Consider the following 27,533-nt stretch of genomic DNA (forward strand, 5'->3'; position numbering starts at 1 on the left):
TCTCCTTTCAGTATTCCTCTGCCTTGGATTGCCTTATGCATTCAAGCTTCCACACAATCTCTCAGGTACCCAATCATGCTAATTGAACACCACTGCTTCACAGACAGTATTAAGGTATCTCCAACCTCAGGATTACTTCAGATGCCTGGCTTCTTGCTAGCTGACTTCACCAGGTCTGTACCTTACAGCTCTATCTTTAACTTCAGTGAACAACACCCTGTTCAGATTAAAGTTCTTTGTCCCTTTGACTTGAGTCTTCCTGGGACTTCTCTTTCATTCCCTGGTTTCTAGAACTACCTGTTCTTCAGCTTTGGGGACTTGCCTTCTACTCCCTTCTCTATTGTCTTGCCTCTCTGCTTATATTTTCTGTGAGAACTACTTTCTTCTCAGATATAAGGTTCCAAATGAACCACAATTGCCTATGCTTTTCAATATGGGCCCCTGAATGCTAAGCAACAGCCTAGTTTTTATTCCTTTTAATTGCTTTCACGTTGTAAACCTTTAATTATAATACAGGTACAGTTTGAAATGGCGGCAGGGTGGCACAGTGGTTAGCACTGGTACCACACAGCGCCAGGGACACAGGTTCAACTCTGGCCTTATATTGCTGTGTGTGTGGAGTTTGCACGGTCTCTCCATGTCTACGTGGATTTCCTGCGGGTGCTCCAGTTTCCTCCCATAGTCCAAAGGTGTGTGGCTTAGGTTGATTAGCCATACTAATTTGCCCCTTAGTGTCCGGGGGGGGGGTCTCATGGGCCAAATGGCCTCATTCTGCACTGCAGGGATTCTATGATTCTACAGATGTGTAGGCACCTTTGTTTAACATGAACTAACTGAGATTTTAATCCTTTCCTATACAGAAACACAAAATTAAACTTCCTAAAGCTACACCTTATCTCTAATAGCCACTAATACAAATATAGATGACATAAAAATACTTTTGTTTTCTAACAAGTGGGAGATCATCCACTTTGAATCCAAAAAAAAGCTCAGTATTTTCTAAATGGTGAGAAACTGGGAGCTGTAGAGATTTACAGCTTTAAGTACAGAAATCATTAATAGCTCGTGGACAGATTTATCAAAAAAAGATAATGGAATGCTAACCTGTGTCTCAAGGACTGGAAAAGAAAGTGTGGGAAGACGTACAAAGCTCTGGTTAGGCCCCCAATTTAGAGGGCTGTGTTTAATTGTGGGCAATGCACCTATGGAAGGATATAATGGCCTCAGAGGAAATTTTATCTGAACAAATTTCACCTGAGTTTTTGAGCAGTCATACAGACTCAAAACGTTAACTCTGTTACTCTCCACAGACGCTGCCAGATCTGTTGAGTTTTTCCAGTATTGTCTGTTTTTATTTAAGATTTCCAGCATCCACGTAATTTTGCTTTTATTCAACTGAACAATAGCAGACTAAAAGGGCTCAATTATGTTGACATCTTCATGGTCTTGTACAAGTAAAGAAGATTGAACGGTGATCAAATTAAGATGTTTTAAGTTGATTAAAAGTTGATTGGGTATTCAAAATAATTTTTTATCTAAAGTCATACTCCAGGGCCTCATTTACTAGTACTGCTAAGCAGAGAACTGTGCTCAAAATTCCTCATGGAGTACACATGCTATACACCAGAAACTGCTTGCTATAGATAGAGTCAAGCAATCCCATTACCAAAGATCAGATCAAAGCTCTGCAGCCCTGCACATTTAAACAATTAACCTGAGTACGTACTTCATGAACACCCCTCCACCCATCTTCAATTATGGTGGAGCCTTACATGAGTGGAAAAGATAAAGCTGAAGCGTTTATGATCACCTCCAGCCAAAAGCACTGATTGGATGATCCATCTTGGTCCTCCCACCATCACAGATGCTGGACTTTGATTCGATTCACTCCATAGGATAGCAAGAAACAGCTCAGCACACAAGATACAGGATAGGTTATGGCCTGACAATATCCTACTATAGTAAAGCAAGAGTTACTGCCCATGACACCATTTGATCGAGTGACATCAAGAAGCTCTAGTAAAATTGAAGTCAATGGGAATTGGAGACAGAACACAAGGGAAATAGGAGTGGGCCATTCAGCCCTTCAAGCCCACTCCAATCAATGAGATCATGGCTGATCTACTTTCAACACAATTTTCCTGCACTATCCCTTGATGTTTTTAATATGTAAACATTTATCAATCTCAGTTTTGAATATATTTAACGACAAAGGCTCAACAGCCCTGTGGGGCAGAGAATTCCAAGGACTCACCATCCTCTTGAGTGAAGAAATTCCTCAGTACCCTAAATGGCCTGCCCCTTATGTCTCCCCTGGTTCTAGATCCTCCAGTAAGAAGTCTCACAACACCAGGTTAAAGTCCACCAGGTTTATTTGGTAGCAAAAGCTCAATTTGTAAATTGAGTTTGTGTCTTTATATGCCCTGTTTGTGAACTGAAATCCCACTCACCTGATGAAGGAGCAGCGCTTCGAAAGCTAGTGGCTTCTGCTACCAAATAAACCTGGTGGACTTTAACCTGTTGTGAGACTTCTTACTGTGTTTACCCCAGTCCAACGCCAGCATCTCCACATCTAGACCCTCCAGCCAGGGAAAACATCTTTCCTGTCGAACCCTGTAAGAATTTTCTGTCTGAATTAGATCACCTCTCCAGAGAATAAAGTCTATCAAATCTTCCCTCAGAGGACAGTCACTCCATTCCAGGAATTAGTTTGGTGAACCTTCACTGCACACTCTCTATGGTAAGTATAACTTTCCTTGGGCAGGGAGACCAAAACTGCACAAAATACTCCAGGTACAGTCTCACCAACGCTCTCTCTATATATGCAGCAAGATATTTTTGCTCTTATATTCAAATCCTTGTGGTAAATGGCAACTTTAGCCTTTTTATTTGCTTGCTACACTTGCATGTTAGCTTTCAGTGACTAGTGAACAGTCCTTTTAAAGTTTAACACTTTATAACTTCTCACCATTTAAGAAATACCCTGTATTTGTTTTTCCTATCAAAGTGGAAACCTCACATTTCTCCACATTGTCTTCCATTTGCCAAATCTTTGCCCACTCACTTAACCTCTCCAAATTCCCTTGAAGCGTCTTTGCATTCTGCTCACAGCTCATACTTCTACGTAGTTCCATATCATCTGCAAACTTAGAAAGATTACATTTAACCATCACATTCAAATAATTGATACAGATTGTGAATAATTGGGCCCCAGGTACTGATCTTTGTAGTACCCCACAAGTCACAACCTGCCAACCTGAAAATGACCTATTTATTCCTACTCTCTCTTCTGTCCAACAACCAATTTTCAATCCATGCCAGTATATTCCTCCAGTACCATGCGCCCTAATTTGTTTTATTAACCATGTATGTGGCCTCATCTAAAGCTTTCTGAAAATCTAAAAAACCATATCCACCAATTCCACTTCATCTATTCTGCTAGTTACATCCTCAAAAAACTTCAACAGGTTTATTCAACATAATTTCCCTTTCACAAATCCATTTTGACGGCCCAATCCTACCATTATTTTCAAAGTGTCCTGTTGACACATCCTTTCTAATATATTCTAGCATGTTTCTCTATGGCAGATGTTAGGGTAACATGTCTGTAGTTGCCAGTTTCCTCCCTCACTCCTTTCTTAAACAGTGAGCAAAAACAATTGCCACCTTCCAAATGCAGGAGCCATTCCAGAATCTACAGAAATTTCAAAGATGACCACCTGTGCATCTATTATCTCTACAGCCACCTCTTTTAACTCTCTGGGATCATCAGGTCCAGGGGATTTATCTACTTTAAGTCCTATTTATTTCACTGGCGCTATTTTTTTAAACTAATATTGATATCCTGCAGATCCTCATTTATACTCACTCCTTGATTCTCCATTATTTCTGGAAGGCTTTTCTGTGAGGTAGCACTCGCACTAGGATACAAGCACTATCAAAGAAATAGTTTTGGACCCGTACTGTTGATACAGCAGCTACTTTTAGGAAATTTCCCACTCAGCCAGTCTACTGAAATCATGTGATTTAACAAAACAACAAGAGAAAAGTAAATTCCCTGTCCACAGAACTGTATTGCTGGAAATTTCTGACAAGATTTAAGATGCATTTGCATGAAAAACACATTACTGTAACAAACAGCCATGTCCTTAACCTTAATATTCCAGTTTTATGCAAATACCTGAGGAGAATTGTGAACATTCTAACTCCAGAGTTAATTTGTAAGTAAGATTCATATGTTTGCCATAATAAACCATGTGTTTTTGACCCAGAGTTATCCAGCATGTGACATGGGTGTCTTTTTGTTCCAGTTTAGTATTCTGCAAGGTAGGGAGGAAATTTTATCGGTATACAAAAGCTTAGCGAACTGTATCGTTCTCATTCATTTGCCCCGCTTCTACTCTGAAGAAGTGTCTCTGCTCAATGTAGATTTACTTAAGTGGTTATTACCATTGTGTGAACCTCAACATTGTGATGGCAAGCAGTAGCACAACCAAATTCGATCCTATGCTATCCGATATCCTCTTCCAGCAAAGGAGCAGAAATCCTGGCTTTTTTATCTCCCAAACCCAAGAGCGTCAATGTTACATACAGTACACCTGTAAACTCAGTACAGATTGGAGATCAAATCAGTGACCTTCTGCACAGTTTAGCCAGTCACCAGTTGAGCTACTTAGAGTTAATCTGATTTTTTTTAAAAAAGTTCAATACCTCAAATTAGAAAGGTTTTAAACCACTAACTGTTCCTGTTTAAACATTTTAAATCAATGCAAAACGCCAGTGGACTGCAAATATTTTGAAGGTGGGTACACAGACTTCAACCATGTTGTCAATTTCTAATGATTAGATTCACTATATGCAAGGCTTGATTCAAACTGCACTATAATTGGAGGACTCAACAAATTTCAACTATGTCCTCAAGGTAATCCAGGATTTCAAATTCATCTTCTAAATCTGATTGATTGCCTTGCACTCTGGCTTCACCTTTGAAAGGGGATCACAACTTTGTCACTCACCCTGTCACTTTATAAAACATATTTTCCTCTATTTATATCATTCCAAAAACACGAAAGACATTGTAAATCCACAACGTTTAGAGGAATAAGTACATAATGGACTATCTGACAAAAGCAGAGTACAACTTCTATTTATGGAAAATAATAGACTAAATACTAAACCTCCTGCCAAAACTTTCCATTAAAAATTGAGGACAATTGTTTTGTACAATCACAATTTGATAATCTAAAACAAATTTTCTTTATAGAATGCCAGTTCTATAATACTTTAAATAGGACATGGGTTTTATTGACAGAAATGCTACATGAGATTGACTCAACAGAAATCATATCAAATAAAGTGTATTATTCAGTAAGTGCTTCTGCGCTTTTGCTTGTAAAGGGGCTCAGTGGACATTAGAACAAAGACTATCTGCTGACAGCAAAGCATGGGCTACAGGTTTCTTGAGTGCTGAAATAATATTCAAAATTGTTTCAGTTAAATTTAGCTCAGAGGTGCAAAATTTAAAAAAATGATATATGTAGGCTAGAATTAAGTAAATGCTCCAAAAGTGACTGAATGGTAAACACTGTTTAAAGACATTAAAACTGAGTAATTCACAAAACTTTCAGGCTGAGTGAATTGCCAACATACTCTTCAAATGCAAAATATTGATTTCATTGTTGTCAAACTAATGCAGGCAATGGAAGGATGAGAATGAGAGTTGCTTACCTATCCTAGTCCCAATGTGGAAAGTTGTCTAATCAGAGCTGGTTAAAGCTTTGTAACCACACCTTAAATCATTTCCAAAATTCCAAGTCGCTTCTAACCTTCTCAACACCCTTTGTAGCCGATTGCAGCAAAACATTGATACATTTTTAATCAATTTAATTTTTCAGTAAAGCAAGTTTTAGTGTTCAAATAGAAGCACGGGGATGGCATGGTGGCAGTGGTTAGCACTGCTGCCTCATAGCACCAGGGACCCGGGTTCGATTTCTAGCTTGGGTCACTGTCTGTGCGGACTCTGTACGTTCTTCCCGTGTCTGCATGGGTTGCCTCCAGTTTCCTCCCACAGTCCGAAAGACGTGCTGGTCAAGTTGATTGACCATGCTAAATTGGCCCTCGTGCCAGCGGGATTAGCAGGGTAAATGTGTGGGCTTACAGGAATAGGGCCTGGGTGGGATTGTGATCGATACAGATTCGATGGGCCAAATGGCCTCCTTCTGTACTGTAGGGATTCTTTGATCCAATTATATGACTTGTATGACTGAAACGTTTTAGTAAATTGTCAAGTTATTCATTTTATTCCCCAGCCATAGCAATAAATAAGCAGACAATTCAGAGGTCTGCCACTCTGAATCAACCCCATTACTTACACAGAAATAGTTGTCAATGCAATCTCCTGACTCCTCAAGAGGTGGATCTGAAAAGTATGCACTACTAACCATGATAATCAAGTCAACACATTTAGCTAAATGAGCATCATATCCTCAAAATGCTTTCTTGGTACAGTTTATATATGCACACTAATCAAACTCTCTCACTTAAAGGCAATTTCTCATCTTTCTTTCCCTCTCCTAATTAAAAACAGGCTTGGAAGGGGAAAATTTATTTGATAAATTGGAGCTTTGACTCTAACCTTGGATTACCTTTTCTTTGCAACTCGAAAGCATGCTGATGATGCTAAGACAGACTGATTGCACAGAGAGAGCTGGAGACCAGTCTTCTGTCAGAATGGAGAGACAAATATGTCCGTTGCTGTAAACGTGAGGATGAACTGGAACATTGTCACCAGTGAACATAACCTAAAAAAAGGAAAACAATTTCAGTATTTCATGATATTAATTTAAATTTCTGTCTACAACATTATTACCTGCTGAATTTGTCTATCTTTATTATTATGCGATTGGCACGTTTCCATGTTTTTTAAAACTTGATTACTTAGTCTATATCTGAATTTCTTGATGTAAATCATACTGGAATTCAGCCTTTGGGCTGTGAATATATTTCTTAAATTACTATAACTTTCATGAAAGAAACTTTGGTCATCGGATTACAAAGTTAGAATTAAGAGAATGCGTAGCTCATCACAGTTGTTGGAGCTATTGACAGATTGCCAGAGCACTAATTTTAGCTTTTTTCTTGGTTTGTTAGGTAGCATAAAGGTGCAGCTATGGGAAAACTGTAACATACACCGACTTTAATTTCTTCTTTGCTGTGTATTTCACTGGATCATGGGGAAAAAGAAAATGTTCCATCATCTCAAACTTACAGGGGCTCATCATAAAGCAGTGCTAAAAGCAATATCACCCCTACAACTGCTCAAATGGCAATTGTCTGAACTACTTAAAATTCTGTTAGAGCAATCCAAAGTGAGCCAACATAAAAATGGTGATGTTAAGATAATGGCAATAAATTAATTGCATTTACTAGAATATGGGCTCAGTCGGACTTAAAATAAACACACCAGAACAACAACATTTCTCTGCTCATTTAATGACAATTACCTTTAAAATCAACAATATAGAAAGGTACCAAATGCTAGCGACATATGTTCAACACTTTACTTCTATGCGGATAATTAGGTACAGCCCTAAGGTGCCAATTCCAATAATTGTATGCTGAGGAATAATGAGTCTGAAACAAGCCTGAACCTTAAAATAGGTTTATTTCCAAGACAGCAAAGTCACAGACACTTCCAATTCATCAGACACTGAGTGAACTGATTTTAAATACTTTTACAATGATTCCCTAATCCTACCCTAATTGGAGACAGCTGTGCTTAATTACCAACTTAAAGGTTCATAGATTCAACATTAACACAAGGTATATCAAATGTCAAAATTTTATTTGGCTTTGATCTATGTCACAATTGACAACTACTTGCTTCATCATTTGGCTACTGCTATATCTCCATTATATATTTTCCAGCTGGAATATTTCACTAGATGAGCTCCCAACTTTAGCTATTTCTAGCAGCCAAGGGATATGCAATAAAATTCACTGCATCACTTGTAATTTTTTAAAACATTGACTATTTAAATTATACCATGAGAACATTGTAAAAGAAGATAGCGATGTTCACTAATGATACTCAGCTAACTGGGAACCAGGAAAACCTGAAGTCACTGAAGTAATAAATTCTGCTTGATCCTGAAAGAAGCAAGAGCTGCCTTTCTGTCTCCCTAGAAGCTGCTTTTTGGGGCTGTCAGAAGACAGGTGTCTTTCTATCTCTTTCTCTCTCCAGAGGTGTTCAAAAGGCTCTAGGACTGTAAGCAAGTACAAACATTTGTGTGTCACTAACTGATTTTGAAAATGAGTTGAAGTCTATAAGAGGAATATTGCTTAAATTGGAACTAATAGAGATAACAATTAACTGTATCTTGTCATGCTTAAGTATTTCAATTGGTAAAAGTTAAGCTAATTCATTCAATATAGTTGAAACTGTATCATTAAATAAAGTTTGTTTTGATAAAACTTCCTAGTGTGTCAATAGAATCACACCTGGAGTGAAACACTGATGCCAAAATAGATAAACCGTGGGGATCTAGTCAGGCTTCATAACATACTTTGGGTTTTCTGCGGCAGTACTCAACAGTTGTGTCAACACATCTCAAGGCATTTCACATAACTGTGAATTACATGAGGTGCACTGACAATGTTAGAGACAAACATGCAACCATTTTTCATATACTAAAATCCCAGCCAGTAAGAATGAAAAAGGAACATGCCAGAGAGGTACTTTAAATTGTTGGGCATAATTAACCTAATATTCTTGCCTTCTAAACCATGTGAACAAATGAAGTCGTTGCTACTCTATCAAAGAGAAAACAAGGTATGATTTTGGTGTTGTTGGTTCCTGTAAAAAGTAAAATCAGAAATAACATTTTGAGAGATGGATGCTCTCAGTTGGCTAGTGACAAACATTTATCACTATAATATATGGGACATATTACCTACATTCCACCAATCCAAAGAACTCTTATTTACTATTCTGCCCCTACTCACATCTTTAACTAGTTAGCTACATTCCCTTTAATATCACATGCATTCAATTTTATCTTGGGTTTCTTGTGGCATCTTGTCAAATGATTTTCTTAAAATAAATCTTGGGTCACTGTCTGTGTGGAGTTTGCACATTCTCCTCGTGTCTGCGTGGGTTTCCTCCAGGTGCTCCGGTTTCCTCCCACAGTCCAAAGATGTGCGGGTTAGGTTGATTAGCCATGCTAAAATTGCCCCTTAGTGTCCTGAGATGCATAGGTTAGAGGGATTAGCGGGTAAATATATAGGGATGTGGGGGTGGGACCTGGGTGGGATTGTGGTCGGTGCAGACTCGATGGGCCAAATGGCCTCTTTCTGCACTGTAGGGTTTCTATGATTCTATGAAATCAATCAATATCCATAACATTCACCATGTATGTATAAACTCTGATTGTCTCCATGGTCTTGGGTGATTCCTTTAGAAATGAATTCCCTCAATAGCAACAATTACTTGCAGAGAAAGAATATACAGCAGCTCCAAAGGTAACATTGCAATACCCAGGAAGGGAGTTTATTTTACTTTACCAAAACACCATGGGAACAATCTCATTTAAAGTCACTATGTCTTAATCTTTTCTAGTCCTGGTTCATCATAAATTGGCAACCTCAACTCGGAGGCCACAAGGATCCCTGGTATACTCTTCTGTAGGTGGAATGAAAACATGTTAACTATGGCAAGAAAAGGGGTACCTCAATATTGCAGTGCCTGAAGCTTATAAAGACTGGAAAGCATATTAGATAATGAGCTACATAGCATTAAAACTTCACCAGCTCTGACGGAGAGTCAGCCAGACTTGAAATATTAGCTATGTCTGCTGCCAGACCTGCTGCGATTTTCCAGCATTTTGTTTCGGATTCCAGCATCCACAATACTCTCTTTTTATTAAAACTTAGTGGTTTTACGTGCCACTATTCCCTCAGAGTATCAATAAACCAAATAAACTTACAGTCTTCATTGGATGAGCATAAACATTTATCATTCCTTGTTCAGTGAGATATTGTATGCCTGAGTTTGTCTGCAAAATTCAATCCCTACCACTTGCACCATCCTTGCTTATCAGAGACAGAAGTCTATATCAGGCATTGCTTGAAATGTATCAAGCACACAGCTATTTCAGGACTTCTGTTTTTTTTTAAAAAAGTGATTACTTAAGGTTGCAGCCAATCAAAATCTCATTTTGCAACATAAAAGGGTAAAGATTAGAATTATGAGTCCTAAAGCAGCACCAAGACATTGATTTAATCTTATGTTGAACACATCAGCAGATTGAAGCTGCCCAAAGTCTCCACTTTCCAACAAATCCACTCCACACCCATTAGTCAGAAAAGACAGACATCGGACAGTTTCAATCAGCCGACAAGGTCAAATCTGCTAAAATGTCTTGATTCATTCATACAATTCACCATTCAACACGCCTAGTGGGAAAATTACATTAGCATGAACGTGCCTTCTTTCTAAAATTAAATGATAGTGGGAGATCAGGTCAGCCCTGCTAAAATGTATTGATTTATACCTGCAATCCACCATTCAGCACATCTAGTGGACAAAGTACATTAACGTGAACATGCCTTCTTTTTGCAACTATTCTGCACATAGGTTTTTAATATTCTTTGGATCTGTGTGGTATGACCAAGATACCATTCATCTTTTATCCCTAGTTGACTTTAAGATATTAAAAATACATTTCAAGAAATAAAGTGAAATTTTGCAACTGACTCTCAGTATCGAAGGCCATTCTTTAGAATCTTTAGAGGAGTATTACTTTAAAACATCTGATGCTCAGGTACAGGGACTTAATATTTTTACTGACAAAATACTTACTCCAAGAATACCTTCCTTAATGCATCCTTTCTCAGCTATAGCTTTAACTTAATGCCGATATTTTATTTGCTATGATACACAGCAAAAAGCTTCCAGGACACTGACATCACCTAAAGAAGTGATTTGCTATTGTACCAGTTTCCTTGGTAAAGTATGCAACCCCCTTTTTGTGGCTTTATTCACAACTGCGATGCAATACAAGAGAGAACCTATCCATCTCCCATTGACCTTCAATGATCAGAGCATTGCAAACCCCCCATTAACAACAGTTGGGGTTTATCAGTGAATAAAAACTGAACTGGATTAGCTATTTAAGTACTGTGGCTACAAGAGTGGGTCAGAGGCTGAGAATTCAGCAGTGAGTATCTCACCTCCTGGCTCCACATGTTCACAATTTATTTCATCCTTTCATGGGATGTGGATATCGCTCACGAGGTCAGTATTTATTCATAGAAATCATAGAAACCCTACAGTGCAGAAGGAGGCCATTCGGCCCATCGAGTCTGCACCGACCACAATCCAACCCAGGCCCTACTCCCACATATTTACCCACTAATCCCTCTAACCTACGCATCTCAGGACTCTAAGGGGCAATTTTTAACCTGGCCAATCAACCTAACCCGCACATCTTTGGACTGTGGGAGGAAACCGGAGCACCCGGAGGAAACCCACGCAGACACGACGAGAATGTGCAAACTCCACACAGACAGTGACTCGAGCCAGGAATCGAACCCGGGACCCTGGAGCTGTGAAGCAGCAGTGCTAACCACTGTGCTACCGTGCCACCCTAATTACCCATCCCTAATTGCCCTTGAGGTGGTAGTAGTGAGCTGCCTTCTTTAACTGCTGCAGTCTACGTGGTGTAGGTGTTAAGGAGGGAGTTCTAGGTTTTGACCCAGTGACAATGAAGACACAGCAATGTATTTCCAAGTCAGGATGGTGAGTGATTGGGAGGGCAACTTTGAGGTGATTGTGTTCACATAGGTCTGCTGCATTTATCCTTCTCGATGGTGATGGTCGTGGGTTTGGAAGGTGCTGTCTCAGGAGCCTTCGTGAGTTCCTGCAATGCACCTTGTAGATGGTACACAGGTCAGGTGAAGGAGCAGCGCTCTGAAAGCTTCTGATTTCAAATAAACCTGTTGGACTATAACCTGGTGTAATGTGACCTCTCATCTTGTCCACCCCAGTCCAACACTGGCATTTACACATCATGATTACCAGACAGCAGGCTGTGTGTAGAATCCCGAAAGTGCAGAAGAGGCCAATTGGGCCAACGAGTCTGCACTGACTCTCTGACAGAGTACCCTGCCCAGACTCTCTCCCCCGCCCCTTCCCGACACCAAGGGGCAATTTAGCATGGACCAGGTGACTTTTCTGTTTTTAACCCCCCAAAATTTCAGTTTATATCCCTAACAATTTCTCTACATCCTCCTTGTTTCTTGCGACATTGACAACATCCTCTTCTTCAGTGAAGACAGATGCAAAGTGCTCATTTAGTACCTCAGCCATGCCCCACTGCCTCAAGATCACTTTCGTCCCTAATAAGCCACACCCTTCCTTTGATTATGTGTTTATAAAAGACATATGTCTTCCCTGCTAATCTATTCCCTTTACCCCTCTTATTTCCTGTACTATGTAATCAGATTGGTTTTCAACTAAATTACAAGTCTGACATTTATCATATCTATTTTCTGTTTCATTTTAATCTCTTTACCTTTAGTCATCCAGGGCTTGCTTTCCCTTCCTTTCTGTCTCATGGTAATGCTCTGTACTCAAAACGTGGCAAAATCCTCCCATTGTTTTACCTGCCAAACCTTCAATTCCAATACAGCCGTGCCAGATGCTTTTCAACTCAGTGAACTTAGACCTCCCACAGAGGAAGGGATGTCTGGTGGATTAACACTAGGGTACGAGAGCACAAAGAATGGGGCCTGGTATTTGGAATGGCAAAGCAAGGCTTGCTCTTGTAGCCACATTTTTTGTAGTGTTCCCTGGTACCTTCTGCCCTTATCCTTCATAGTGGTAGAGAGTGCAGGTTTGGAAGGAACTTCTAAAGAAGCCTTAGCAAGTAGCTGCAATGCATCTTCTAGCTGGTACACATGGCAGACAGTGTGCCACTGGCAGAAAGAGTGAATGTTTATGATAGAAAATGAGCAACCAATCACATGAATTTCTTTATTCTAGTTTAATATTGAATTTGAATATTGTTGGAGCTGCACACATTCTGGTAATTGGAGTATTTTTCATCATGAACCTGGCTTCTGCCTTGTAGATAGAGGAAATATTTTGGGGAGTCACACAATATCCAGCTTTTATCTTGCTCTTGTAGCCAGTTTTCTATGGCTGGTTCAGTTAAGTTGCTGATCAATGGTAACCCCAGGAGGTTAATGGCAGGGGATTCGATAATGGAAATGTCACTGGATGTCAGGACATGGTGGCCAGGCTGTCTCTTTCTGGAAATGGTTATCACCTGACTGATGTAAGGCCCAAATATCAGTGCCATTTTCCAGCTCAGGCCTGCATGTAACCAGCTCATGCTACATGAAAACACACTGCTTCATCATCAGAGGATTTGTAAAGGAAATTGAATACTTTGCAATCATAAGCAAACATCCCCACTTCTGACCTTTTGAAGATTGGAAGATCATTGGTGAAGCAGCTGGAAGTGGCTGCACCTAGGACAGTAGAGAACTCCTGAGATGATGTATTGGGTCTGAGATGAACAGCCTCCAACAATAACAAACATCAATGTATTATTATTAATTCAACTATTGGAGAGTTTCCCCCAATTAACACTGGCTTCAATTCTACAAGGACTCCTTAATGCTACACTTAGTCAAGTGCTGCCCTGATATTATGGTTAGTCAAATCTCTCTTCAAGGCAGGATTTCCACTCTTTTGTCCTATAATGAGGTCTGAAGCGGAGTGGGCTTGTTTTAATTCATGTTGAGCACTGGTGAGCAGGTTATTGTTGAGTAAGCGCCGCTTGATAGTGCTGTTCACAACACCTTTGATCACTTTTGCTGATGATTGAGAATAAGCTGATACTAGGCTGGATATAATTGCTCCTACTTTGGGAACTGCAGGAGAATAATGTGAAAATTCAGAAGCTGATGATTCTATGCTTTTCTAGAGAATCCATCAATTGGAAATCTATGCATTGCCAAGACCTTCCACTCCAATGTTGATAGCCATATTGCAGAAACTCTCAAAAAAGTTGCACCTTGTTGAATGAGGTGTAACTGAGTTTTTAAATGCCATACTAACTTCATAATTACTGTCAACACTCTCACCGGCCCTGAAAAACAGATATTTGTGGAATACCGAAAATATGTGCATTGCAGTAAAAAACTTTCCACAATTTTAATTGTTTTTAAAATTCTCTTAATTTTCACTTCTATCCTAATCCAATCACAATCGTTTATTCCACTACATGAAAATTAAAATTGAAGGATACATTCCTTTTAACTTCCCGTTTTGCTGTCTGAGATTACTGCCATGTGATTAGCTACTTGCTGACAACATTTCTGCTACATGCCAGGAGGCTCCCCTGATTTGGCATTAGATTTAAAGTGCCATCAGGAAAAGGGAAAATCTTCATCACAGAGGTCACCATTTCTTTGTGGACAGCTATCTTCAAGTCTGACACTAAGATTTTGTGCTTCACTGCTTGCAAAATACAGGCCATATGCATATTTGAATTCTTTGGTTTCTGTTCAACCAGATCCTTAATGGTCTTAGCACAGAGTGTATATTCACAAAATAAATTACTTCAGTTTCCACATTAACTTAAATCTGCCACCTATCTTATTCTATTAACCTGTCTCACTGAGATATTTTACTGTTCTCAATACTGCTGGTCTACTTTGTACTATTTGAAATGTTGCTACCTATACCCAAAATGCCACTATACTCATCATGCAAATCTTACTTTTAATAGATTCATGGCAGTTTCCATAGCATTATCCATGCATTTCTAGATCTGTCTAACTTTAGGTCTATGTGCAGGTTCTAAAAGTCTACCCACAACTGATCTTAAACTAGTCTATAGTTATGAAATTTATCTTACTTTCCAATCTTAAGTAAAGGTCTGCAATGGCTGCTCTTCAGACAATGATATAATTTTCCAACTTGAGGTTTGAAACTCCATTATAATTTATTACACAGATAGTTTCTATTCTGTACAAGTCTATTTCAAGTTGCTGCAAAAATGTAGACAACTAAAGTCATGTTATGGTACTATGACAGGCTGCTCCTCATCATTTTTTAAAAAGTCGGTATTAGTTCTGGGAAAATAAACATTTTCATGAGTTGCAAAAGTGTAATAAAAAGGAGTTATTTTTCCAATAAATCCTCCAACTTTTTGCAATGCATTTTACCACTGTTTCCAGTGCTAAGCCAGTTCACTACATCATATGCACCAATGTACACAAACCTACTTAGGGGCGGCATAGTAGCAGTGGTTAGAACTGCTGCCTCACAGCTCCAGTTCAATTCCATCCTTGGGTGACTGTCTGTGGAGTTTGCACGCTCCCCCAGTGTCTGCGTGGGTTTCATCCAGGTGCTCCGGTTTCTCCCACAGTCCAAAGGCGTGCAGGTTAGGTGGATTGGCCATGCTAAATAGTCACTTGGTATCCCAATATGTGTAGGCTAGATGGGTTAGCCATGGGAAATGTGTGGGGTTATCGGACTGGGGTGGAGGAGGAGGCCTGGGTAAGATAATCTGTCAGAGTCGACATAGATTTGACATGCCGGATGGTGTCCTTCTGCACTGTAGGGATTCTATGATTTGGTGAGCCACAAGTAGAGGCATCAGAATGGAGATAGGTTGTTTACATTATTACCTATCACTGATATAATAAATATGTAAATTTTTCTTTACTGGCACTCCATCATGGTATTAGACTTTGGAATAGTAAAATACAAAGTAGCCTCATTACTTGTGAAAAGATACACATTTGAGATATGTCACCTAACATTCTTTGATGCTTCAAACTAGTAGTATTGTGAACTGCTGTATGAACAACTCTTATTTTTACATTAGGTTAATGAAGTCAATCTGATATTTAGAATTAAATTCAAAGCTAATTTTGAAGGAGCACCTGCACCGGCAATTTATTGTGCCCAGAAAGACACTTTTTCTAGCACTTTCTATTGTCATTTCAAATTTCCAGCATCTGCAGTACTTTGCTTTTATTTAAGTTTGTTCGTCTAATTCAGTCTCAGAGATCAATGGTTTCTTGTCCAGAAATCATGCAGTCTCTAGACAGCTGCCAATCTGTTGAGCAGGGATCACAACTGTATTTAATACTGGATTTATTTATAGTGCTCAATGTCCAGCTAGTATTAGCATTCAGAATGGGAAATACAGTGATGAATATTCAATTCAGCAGACACATCTAGCTAGAGAGATATTCACCACATGCATTGCTCAAAGAGATATTAACTGCTTGGTAGATTAAATGTCAATAGTTTAGATAGAAGTGCAAGTTTTACTGAAGAAGCAAAGAAATGAGTTCAATTTGCATGAGGAGGTATTAGTATAAATTTAACAAAACTCAACAAATAATTTGCATCAGCTACTGCTTTCAAGTGAACTTAGTATGATTGGGCAAAATGTTGGTGATCAAACTGTAGAATACAGATGATAAAGCATAGGTGTATGTGGGTTTCCATATAGCCCTCACTTTGATTTATGTTACATTAATTTTGCCTATCAAGTAGTTAAACATACACTTAAGAATAAATATTGCAACCATCAGGTTCTGTGTACAAATATTACCTGAGGTGAATCAAAAGGATAACGACCACTGAACTTGAAAAGAAGCTGAAATTTTTCTCCTTCATATAATGTACCTGGAGCTCCTTCCATGTCTACAATCCACCTGTAAACATAAAATAAATTATGTGATCTGTATAAGAGTGCAAATGTTTGTCACATATCCATGTCAACATAGCCACCTATTTTTTTTCGTTAATTTATTTTACAGGATTGCTCGTCCATTTGAGAGTCAACTACATTGCTGTGTGCCTTGAGTTACAGACCAGGTAAGGACAGATTTCCTTTTCTAAAGGACCAGATGGGTTTTTATGACAATCAAGCAAAGAAATGAGTTCAATTTTTCGTGGTCATCATTAGACTTTTAATTCCAGATTTTTATTGAATTCAAATTTCACCATCTGCAGAGGCTGGGATTCGAAGCTGGTTCCCCAGATCTTTCTCTGGGTCAATGGATTACTAGTCCAGTGACAATACCACTGCCTCCCTATGTTGAGGAAAATAATGAGATAATCTGCCATATAAAGTGATGAGACATGTAACCACCTTTAATAACTTGGTCAACACTATTTCTATTATATTCAGAGACCAACACAGATTTCCAATTTTATTATCCCACAGCGGAGGGATAGCGGTAATCCTCTGGGGACCTGGGTTTGAATCTCACCACGGCAGATGGAGCAATTTGAATACAATAAAAATCTGGAATTGAAGTCTAATGGTGACCGTGAGACTATTGTTGATTGTCGTAAAAACCATCTGGTTCACTAATGCCCTTCAGGCAAGGAAATCTGCCATCCTAACCTGGTCTGGTCCACATGTGACTCAGAATTCCCCCTGCCCTCAGATGTATCAATCTGCTAAAAGGGCGAAAAGAAATTAAGCTAGAATGAAGGTGGATGGATCACCCTGCAGCGACCTAGGTACCAGAAATGACAACTGCAAACTCAGCCCTGTTGATCCTGCAAAGTCCTCCTTACTAACACATGTCAAATTTGGGAAAGCTTTCTCATAGACTAGTCAAGCAATAGCCAGTCATGTTAACAGAATCATGTGCTGTGTGGCACTATCATTGTGTTAAATAGGATAGATTTTGAACAGAGCTAGCAACTCAAGACTGAGCATCAGGCGCTGTGGGTCATCACAGCTGCAGCAGAATTGTACTCAACCACAACCTGCAACCTTATGGCCTAGATTATCTCCCACTTTACCATCACCACCAAGTGAGGGGATCAACCTTGGATCAATGAAGACTGAGGGAAGGCATGCCAGGAGCAGCACCAGGCCGAGGTGTCAACCTGCTGAAGCTACAACACAGGACTAGTTGTGGGCCAAAAGCAAAATAAACAATTGACCAACAGAGTGAAGCAATTCCTCCACCAGTGATCAGATCTAAATTCTGTAGCTCTTCCACATCCAGCCGTGAATGGCAGTGAACGTCAAACAACTCACTGGAGAAGGAGTTTTCACAAATACATTCAGTGATGGGGTAGCCCAGAGCATCAGTACAAAAGATAAGGCTGAAGCATTTGAAATAATCTTCAGCTACCCTTCTCCAGAGGACCCCAGCATCACATCACAGATGCCAATCTTGAGCCAATTCGGTTCAATCCACGTGATAAAGAAATGGATGAAAGCACTAGAAAGCTACGGGCCTTGATAATATTCCGGCAATAGTATTGAAGACTTGCGCTCCAAAACTTAGCCTGCCCCTTGTCAAGTTGTTCCAGTACAGTTACAACATTGGCATCTATGCAACAATGTGGAAAATTGCCCAGGTATGCCCTGTGCACAAATTTTTAAGACAAATTGAGGTTGGGAATTTCTTACTTTTTCAGGCAAAATTGTGGCCAAGCTCCTGTAATTATAATATCCTAATTTGATTCACCTGCAATATAATCTTGCAGGTGAATCAAATTAGCCCTCTTTTCTGCTGCTCAAATGACTATTTTTGAGGCAGGGTTCTTTTCTTCTCTATTGAGTGTGATCCCTCTGTTCTGGTGGCCCCAGACTACCTTGCCTGATCCTTTTGTGGATTAATAAGGTGTTGACCACCTCTTCAGTTAGTTTCTGCCCTATCATAGCAGTACTGATGTGTCCCTTTGTCCACACAATGGGTTGGAGCCGAGGTGAATGATACACAATGAGGTATGATTGATATCCCATCAACATCCATGTTAAAATCCACAAAGTCATTATTTGACTTGACTCTTCACGGAGCCAACGCATCTAGTAGACATTGTCTTTAACGTCTTTTCCATTAAAATTGTGAGGGGCAGCAAATTTTGATGAGAAAACCGATTTTCATGTTTAAGTAACTTCCCAGACCAATTTTCTCTGTCCATCCAGAAAGAAAACAGCAGTCACCTGACTTTCCAGAATCCATTTTCAGAGGATACAATGGCCGTTATTTCATGTTGCTTTCGTACAGTTGTCCTCTGCCCAATTATTTTTTTTTTTTTACAGCCATGACATGACCATCAGGCCTCATTGTGAAAGCATATCACCCAGTGATTGGGCCATCCTGGTTCCTTGATTCCAAAGTTTTGATAAAACTATTTGTTTTTTCTCCCTCTCACTTCTGTTGAAACTTTTACTTTAAAATCAAAGTGAAAAAGTTGTTTGAAATTATATATAACGTAATTGAATTCATTCCCCAAAGTATCATAATTACGCTCAGCCTGTAGAACAGCAGGATATCTGACACCAGTTTCTAGATTCCTGCATTTAAATATACGTATGAAGGTACTGTACGATTTACTCTATAACAACAGTGTAGTTTGCTTCATTATTACCAATTTAAAATCCAGGCAATGAGTTTATAAATATCGCAGTCAATAATTAAATAATGAAAATAATTGAACAAAGTATGGAACAATTTGTACACATATACAAGGTAGGAAATAATGTATTGCACGATTATGTCATTCCCAATACTATCCAATAACCTGAAGAAAGTCAAAGTGCATATAAGGATAGTGCCTTGAGTAAGCCAATGTTTCTCATTACTTTTATAATTGTACTTAATAAATAGAATCAACAAGCTTTCATTATTCTCCATTTACTTAGGAATCACCCCTCAACACTTTTCAGAGGTGCCGGCCTTCAGTTTGAATACTTTGTCTCATTGTGCTCATAAATTAGTTAGTATCATATATTTAGCCTGAAATATCAAACGTATCATCGAAAAGGCACCACATTTAAAGCTGGAGTTTTAGTGATATCATAACCATCATATCATATTCATTTCAGTTAATATGCTATTATTAAATGCAGGGAAAGCATGTAATGGACTTTTATTTTCGTCCGCTAGCTTCCGTTATACATGAAAATCCATCATCATACTTAATAATCTTCAAATCAAGCAGGGACAAAACCGTTTACCTCAGGAAATTAGGTGCTGACTGCCAACAACTCAGGCTTCAGAGCTCCCAGGGGTGCCTCTATTACTGATCAATTTTATCTGATTGAACTTTAACAATTCACTAGCCCATTTATGTTTTCCACGGTTTGACCAGCCATGATCACGCTACCCACTGAGGTGCTGGCTTACAGGGTTACCTGGAGTTAGTTGGGAAAAATCCTAGGTCCCATTAACCAATCAAGTCTTCCAGACCCCATGAATGGTTTAGTTTCCAATGATTTTGCGAAGAACCGATGTGTTGTATACAGGTGTTGAACATATACAGTTTAAAAATAATACAAGCTTGAAATTATGATTTTAACATTCATTTTCTAATTTGTTTCAGTCTTTTGTAAAAAAAGAGAAACTCATCCTATACTGTTTGATTCAACTCTACTAATGCGTGCACGGAAAGTTTGCTAGCCAAAGTTTGTAATGTAGATCTTTTCAGTTATTAAGAGAAAGTTTCAGCCTCGTCTTGAGATAAGCTGAGGCCTTGAAGTTAGCAAATGGAAGGCAATAAAAAGCACAAAAGATAATTTAAATCTATATGCATACATTTTTATTTTCTTTCAAAAAGCATTACTTCGGACATAACATGTACCACTTCAAAATGGAAATTTTAGTCAGTATTTGGTTATCTTTTGGTTTAGTTCAAACCATGGTAATTAAATAATTCAAGGAATAAATATTGTAGCAAACCATTTGAACTGGCGAACAAACTTCTATAGACAAAATATTATCTCATATAATAAACACATCAGTATTGCGTCCATTGAACCTAAGGCACCATGACTGAGTACACACAAATTTCAGTGTTCTAGTTATGTCCGACTAGTCCCTGTACGTGGTTATCTTCAGAAAGCATCAATAAATCACAACTGAAGTAGGAAAAGTACAAGTCAAACACAAGGAAGAACAACTGCCAAAGAAGAATTTCTAACAACTACTTATTTATTCAGTGCCTTGAACAAAATGAAACATCCCGAGGTCCTATGGCCCAGTGGAGCATTATAAAAACAAAATATGTGACCAAGTCGCATAAGGAGATATTTAGGTGACGTGACTGAAAGCTTGGTCAAAGAGGTAGATTTTAAGACATGTCTTAAGGAAGAAAAATGAATTGGAGAGGTGCAGGGAGGAAACTCTAAAGGTTAGGGCCGAGGCAACTGAAGGGGAGGCCAACAATGGAGAAACAATTAAAATCAAGGATTCTCAAGAGATCAGAATTGGAGAAGCATTGATCGGAGGGCTGCGGGGCTGGTGAAGATTACAGAGATAAGGAGGTGCAAGGCCATGGACGGATCTGAAAACAGGGATGTAAATTGTAAAATCATGATGGTGCTTGACAAGGAGCTAATGTAGGTTAGAACATAGAACAGTACAGCACAGAACAGGCCCTTCGGCCCACGATGTTGTGCCGAGCTTTATCTGAAACCAAGATCAAGCTATCCCACTCCCTATCATCCTGGTGTGCTCCATGTGCCTATCCAATAACCGCTTAAATGTCTGACTCCACTATCACCCTAGGCAGTCCATTCCACACCCCAACCACTCTCTGCGTAAAGAACCTACCTCTGATATCCTTCCTATATCTCCCACCATGAACCCTATAGTTATGCCCCCTTGTAATAGCTCCATCCACCCGAGGAAATAGTCTTTGAGTTAGCAAGAAAATGATAGGCAAATGTAAATTAAGGTGAACTAAGACTCAGGCAGCAGAGTTTCGGATTACACTGGGTAAAATGTGGGAGATCAGCCAAATGTTGGAATAGTCCTGAATAGAGGTCAAAAAAAGGATCAAATATGAGTTTCCGCAGCAGGTGAGCTGAGACAGGGAGCAAAGTCAAGTGACGGTTGAGGTAGAAAATCAGTCTTAGTGATGGCCTGAATATGTGATCGGAAGCTTATTTCGGTGTCAAATATCACTAGTTTGCAAATAGACTGTTTTAGTCTCACCCAGCTCTCAGGGAGAAGGATGGAGTCGGTAGTTACGAAATGGAGTTTGAAGCAGGGACTGAAAACAGCTTCTAAGCTAAGGACACATGTAATAGTAAAAGCATGCACAAGTTGACAGCAAAATAAAGGGAGTAGCTGAACAAAACAATGCCCCAATCAAACCTGACAATCTTTTTGGCCATCAGCTTTGCTTCACCCACCACTCATGTACATCTACTCAAAATAAGGTTAGTATCATGATTCATTTTAGAATTATACAATTAAATGAGTATTTCTGCATTCAAAAGTTTCCTCAGAGGTCTAAGTGAGAAACTCGAAACAAGGGTTCAGGCAGATTCCCAGATTCATCATAATCAGCTGGAGATTCAAGTTAACAGACTACAATTCCCATGCACCTATGCATATAATTTATAGAATATTTTTCACCCAGTGGTGGACAGCAAGACTGAGTAGTCACAGAGAATATTAAGACAAGCTAATGGAAGTTGATGAGAATGAAAATATTAGACTTCAGTAAAGCGTTTGACAAAGTCCCTCATGGTAGGTTGGTGCAAAAGGTTGGATCTCATGGGATAAAGGTGGCTAGATGGGTGGAGAACTGGCTTGGTCACAGAAGACAGAGGGTGGTAGTGGAAGGGTCTTTTTCCAGCTGGATGCCTGTGACTAGTGGTGTTCTGCAGGGCTCTGTATTGGGACTTCTGCTGTTTGTGATTTATATAAACGATCTGGAAGAAGGTGTAACTGGGGTGATCAGTAAGTTTGCGGACGACACGAAAATGGCTGGACTTGCAGATAGTGAGGAACATTGTCAGAGGCTACAGATGGATATAGATAGGCTGGAAATTTGGGCAAAGAAATGGCAGATGGAGTTCAATCCTGATAAATGCGAAGTGATGCATTTTGGTAGAACTAACGTAGGGGGGAGCTATACGATAAATGGCAGAACCATAAAGGGTGTAGATACGCAGAGGGACCTGGGTGTGCAAGTCCACAGATCCTTGAAGGAGACGTCACAGGTGGAGAAGGTAGTGAATAAGGCATATGGCATGCTTGCCTTTATAGGACGGGGCATAGAGTATAAAAGTTGGGGTCTGATGTTGCAGTTGTATAGAACGTTGGTTCGGCCGCATTTGGAATACTGCGTCCAGTTCTGGTCGCCACACACTACCGGAAGGACGTGGAGGCTTTAGAGAGAGTGCAGAGGAGGTTTACCAGGATGTTGCCTGGCATGGAGGGGCTTGTTACGAGGAGAGATTGGGTAAACTGGGGTTGTTCTCACTGGAAAGATGGAGGATGAGGGGTGACCTAATAGAGGTGTATAAAATTATGAAAGGCATAGATAGGGTGAACGGTGGGAAGCTTTTTCCCAGGTCAGTGGTGACGTTCACGAGGGGTCATAGGTTCAAGGTGAAGGGGGGGGGGGGGGGGGGTTTAACACGGATATCAGAAGGACGTATTTTACGCAGAGGGTGGTGGGGGCCTGGAATGCGCTGCCGGGCAAGGTGGTGGAGGCGGACACACTGGGAACGTTTAAGACTTATCTAGATAGCCACATGAACGGAGTGGGAATGGAGGGATACAAAAGAATGGTCTAGTTTGGACCAGGGAGTGGCACGGGCTTGGAGGGCCGAAGGGCCTGTTCCTGTGCTGTATTGTTCTTTGGAAATTAGCCAGAATTTATTTTTACATTCAGAAAAAGTATCAAAATATCCCCCGTTTGTAGGAATCATATCCAGGTATATGACACTGGGAATATGGGCAGCACGATAGCACAGTGGTGAGCACGGCTGCTTCACAGCTCCAGGGACCTGGGTTCGAGTCCCGGCTCGGGTCACTGTCTGTGTGGAGTTTGCACATTCTCCTCGTGTCTGCGTGGGTTTCCTCCGGGTGCTCCGGTTTCCTCCCACAGTCCAAAGATGTGCGGGTTAGGTTGATTGGCCATGCTAAAATTGCCCCTTAGAGTCCTGAGATGAGTAGGTTAGAGGGATTAGTGGGTAAATATGTAGGGATATGGGGGTAGGGCCTGGGTGGGATTGTGGTCGGTGCAGACTCGATGGGTCGAATGGCCTCTTTCTGCGCTGTAGGGAATTCTAAGATCTAAGATGACAAATTAAATTTTAAACCATGCCGGATTCAGGAAGAATGCTCACATTGTGTAATATATTCTGCATCACTACAGCAGCTTGTTTTTATTATGTTACACTGGGAATGTTGATACAAACATCTGGAAAGACTATGCTAACATTAAAGTTTAAAGGGAGAGGAAGAATAAAAATCTTGAATTTAGAATGTTTTAATAAAAGTTTCAGGTAAAATACACTAAGCACTGCTGCAGAGAAAGGAGGGCAGACCCAATAGAGAAAATAGTAAATTTTCCTTGGCCTTCTTTATAAAAAGCTAAAACTTATATCAGGTAGCAAATCATCGGTAATCAAATAGAGTTTCTATGTTTCAGATTTCTGAATCAATTCATTTGGTAATGCATCATTTAACTTGCCTTTATGCTTTCTACAACATAAGCTATTCCTTTGATTAGTGTGTCCTTAAAGAGTTTATCAATATATGCAGAAGAAACTGCTCGAGTAAAAAGAACTTCAATTCCAGAATATATGCAGAGATTTAAAGTAAATGACAACTTAAAAATCAACTTTTGAAGCCCCCAAACATAATTTCAAAATAAAAGCAGAGTATAAAATGGGAATCGTCAGTATGGGTGGTTGCCATTTTGTAACGTGAAAACAAACACCAGTAGTTCACATTAAATTAATGTTGCACGGTTTATTCAACAAATTAATGGTACAAAGATACCTTTAATCACAAAATAGTGCTCCAAAACCTGTCAAATTCATTGTCTTCAGCATCCTACATGAAGAATTCATTGGAAATGGCATCATCGTAGAGAACTCAATCTGGATCAGATGTGACACTTCTGTTTTCAGAATCATCTCTCGTCATCCATTGAATTGGATATTCTGTACTTTTTCGATTATCTGATGACTATTTCTGCTCTTGGAACATCATGATTTGATGACCAAACCACACAAAACATCAAACAGGACAGCATGCGTGTTTCTGCTCTTTACGAAGGTATTTTCTTAGTTGATGAACCACCTATTCCATTCGGCACAAACATGACCCTTGAATGGCTTGCTGAGTCACACATCCAAAGGTTGTTAGACCCCCTGCTATAACTACAACGTGGGCATTATTTTTTTGCAGGCACCTTATCAATTATATGGGATCTGCACATGTTCCAGATAAGTAAGTTGCATTCTTCATGTAGGCCACTGGAGGGTCTATCCCACACATTAGTGATCTATAACGTCACTCCACCCTCATCCGTCCATTTGCTGCTATGGACATGCAAAATCTTGATTTTCGGCATGGTTTTGCATTTGAAAATTACCATAAGCTTTAATTTCAATCCGTCAGTCATTCAGATTAACACCATGTCCTGTGGTTTTCACTTAAACTAGTTTTGAACCTGTCCACTCCACAGTTCTGCTGCTAGGTGCATCAGAATTCATGGGTGTTTAATCCATGTTGCCAAACTGGCATGATGGTACTTGTGTGTTTGCTGCTGTCGGACTAAGAGTCACTGAAAACTAATAAGTTTGACATCTTGCTCTTCTACTGCAACACTAGACATTTCCAATCCATAAAGTGGCTACACCTACTAGCTGCTGCTCTGAAATCTTTGCTGAACTCAGGGTCTGATTTGGTCTACTTGAAGTGCTTATATGCATATTGCAGTTCTGGTGACAATGAAACCATTCGGATGATTTTCAAGGACCCATTCAAACACATGCTTTTCAAGGTTAGGCCAGCGTTGGTCCCCGTTCTCATGGCACATTTGGTCTTGATCATCTTTTTAAGGGTGGATTCCTTCTTCCTCCATTCTAGCACGTTTTTACTAACAGAATTTCTGCAGCACAATTATCTTACAAGTTATCAAATGTTACGATTTTCAGCTTGAAACCAGTTTCATAGTTTACTTATTTTGTTGGAAGACTCATTTCTCTTTGTTTGCTACATGAGTCTGCTCTGTGTAGGTCAGTCTTAAACTCCCACGCATCTTCACAACACAGCCCATGTGGCCTGATCAATTCCTTATGCGCAGCTATAAGGCAAGTAAAACATGCACTTCTCTGGGACAAAATACTGATGTTGACGACAAATCAGAGCGTAGCTTGTCTTGGCTGAAAAGGGGGTCGACTTATATGCTGAGGACATGCAAAGATATGATTTTTGGGGCCAGAAAAATGGGATTGTCTTATATGTTTGGTTGACTTATACACTGCGATCTCCAGTTTGCATGCATACGAGCAAGCAAATTTATTCTTATATGCTTGCAATTGGTAAGGAAGAGATGTTTTTGATTTTTTACAATAGCAATCTTTTTCTTCAGAGAAAATTCCCAATCGTCAAATATACTACACCCACTTTCACACCCTTGCACCTTAAGTTTTTTTACTGGTGTCACAAGTAGTCTTAGATTAAGATTGAAATTAAGTTACTGTGAATATCCTCTAGCGGCCACACTCCAGCACCTGTTCGTGTACACTAAGGGAGAGTTTTAGCATGGCCAATGCACCTAACCAGCATGGCTTTCGGACTGTGGAAAGAAACCGGAGCCCCCAGAGGAAACCCATGCAGACACAGGAAGAATGTGCAGACTCCATACAGACATTGACCCAAGCCCAGAACCAAACCTGGGTCCCTGGCGCTGTGAGGCAGCAATGCTAACCACTGTGCCACCATGTCGCCCATAGCTTACTACCTATTACAAAGTTTTAACCTCAATATACGTGATCAATGCCATGAAATACCTACTAGGAGACTTGTAAAAATAAAAGTTTCCTAGATTGCAGGAGATCATTTTAAAATGAATCCTGTCCACACAGACTTGCTCATGTTGCTTCTGGCACTTAGTTATTTTATGCATCCATTAGTTGGATAAAAGGGCAGTGCCATGATGTTTGAGTTGGAGTGTCAAGCTAGAATTACTCTAACAGAGATTTTATGGAAGCACTACCTACACCTAGTCAGCACTAATCGTTCCAAACTTGAATGGGATCACCAGCCTGGAGCATTGATTACCAAGTCAGACAACAAAACTACTCTCAGAAATATAAAAAGGACTTTATAGGAGGGAATTTAATTGGTGAAATTGATACAAATATATGAAATAGGAGCAGGAGATGGTCATTCAGGCTCTCGAGCTTGTTCCACCATTATACAAGATCATGATTAATTTGTTTGTGCTTAGAGTTCCATATTCCCATCTACCCTGATAATCTTTGATTCCCTTTCCTCACAAGAATCTACCTACCTCAATGAGATCAGCCATGATCAAATTGAATGGCGGAGCAGGCTCGAGGGGCTGGATTGCCTCCTCCCAGTTATGACCAGCCCAATTCAGTTGGGACTGTCTCAATATGGTGTGGATGTTTGACACTGCAGCTCAGATGAACAACTCAGTGTCTGGTATTTCATCCTGCCATTTGATCTTCAGAAGCTTTAAAAACAGCTCA

At 39.8% G+C, this 27,533-nt stretch overlaps 1 protein-coding gene across 4 annotated transcripts in view; it reads right to left on the reverse strand.

The window, feature by feature from the left end:
* ube2wb (ubiquitin conjugating enzyme E2 Wb) overlaps positions 1-27,533 on the reverse strand; it is a 61,919-nt gene that overhangs the window by 17,415 nt on the left and 16,971 nt on the right. For 3 of the 4 annotated variants that reach the window (XM_078216320.1, XM_078216321.1, XM_078216322.1), the window contains exons 3-4: positions 16,641-16,743; positions 6,645-6,800 (exon numbers count right to left, since the gene is read on the reverse strand). In XM_078216320.1, the coding sequence (XP_078072446.1) occupies positions 6,645-6,800; positions 16,641-16,743 (259 nt within the window). Of the gene's footprint in view, positions 1-6,634; positions 6,801-16,640; positions 16,744-27,533 lie in introns of all 4 variants that reach the window. The other variant, XR_013498340.1, reaches the window with a different exon arrangement.

The sequence above is a fragment of the Mustelus asterias genome, chromosome 7 (assembly GCF_964213995.1).
Source record: "Mustelus asterias chromosome 7, sMusAst1.hap1.1, whole genome shotgun sequence".
Classification (NCBI taxonomy): domain Eukaryota; kingdom Metazoa; phylum Chordata; class Chondrichthyes; order Carcharhiniformes; family Triakidae; genus Mustelus; species Mustelus asterias.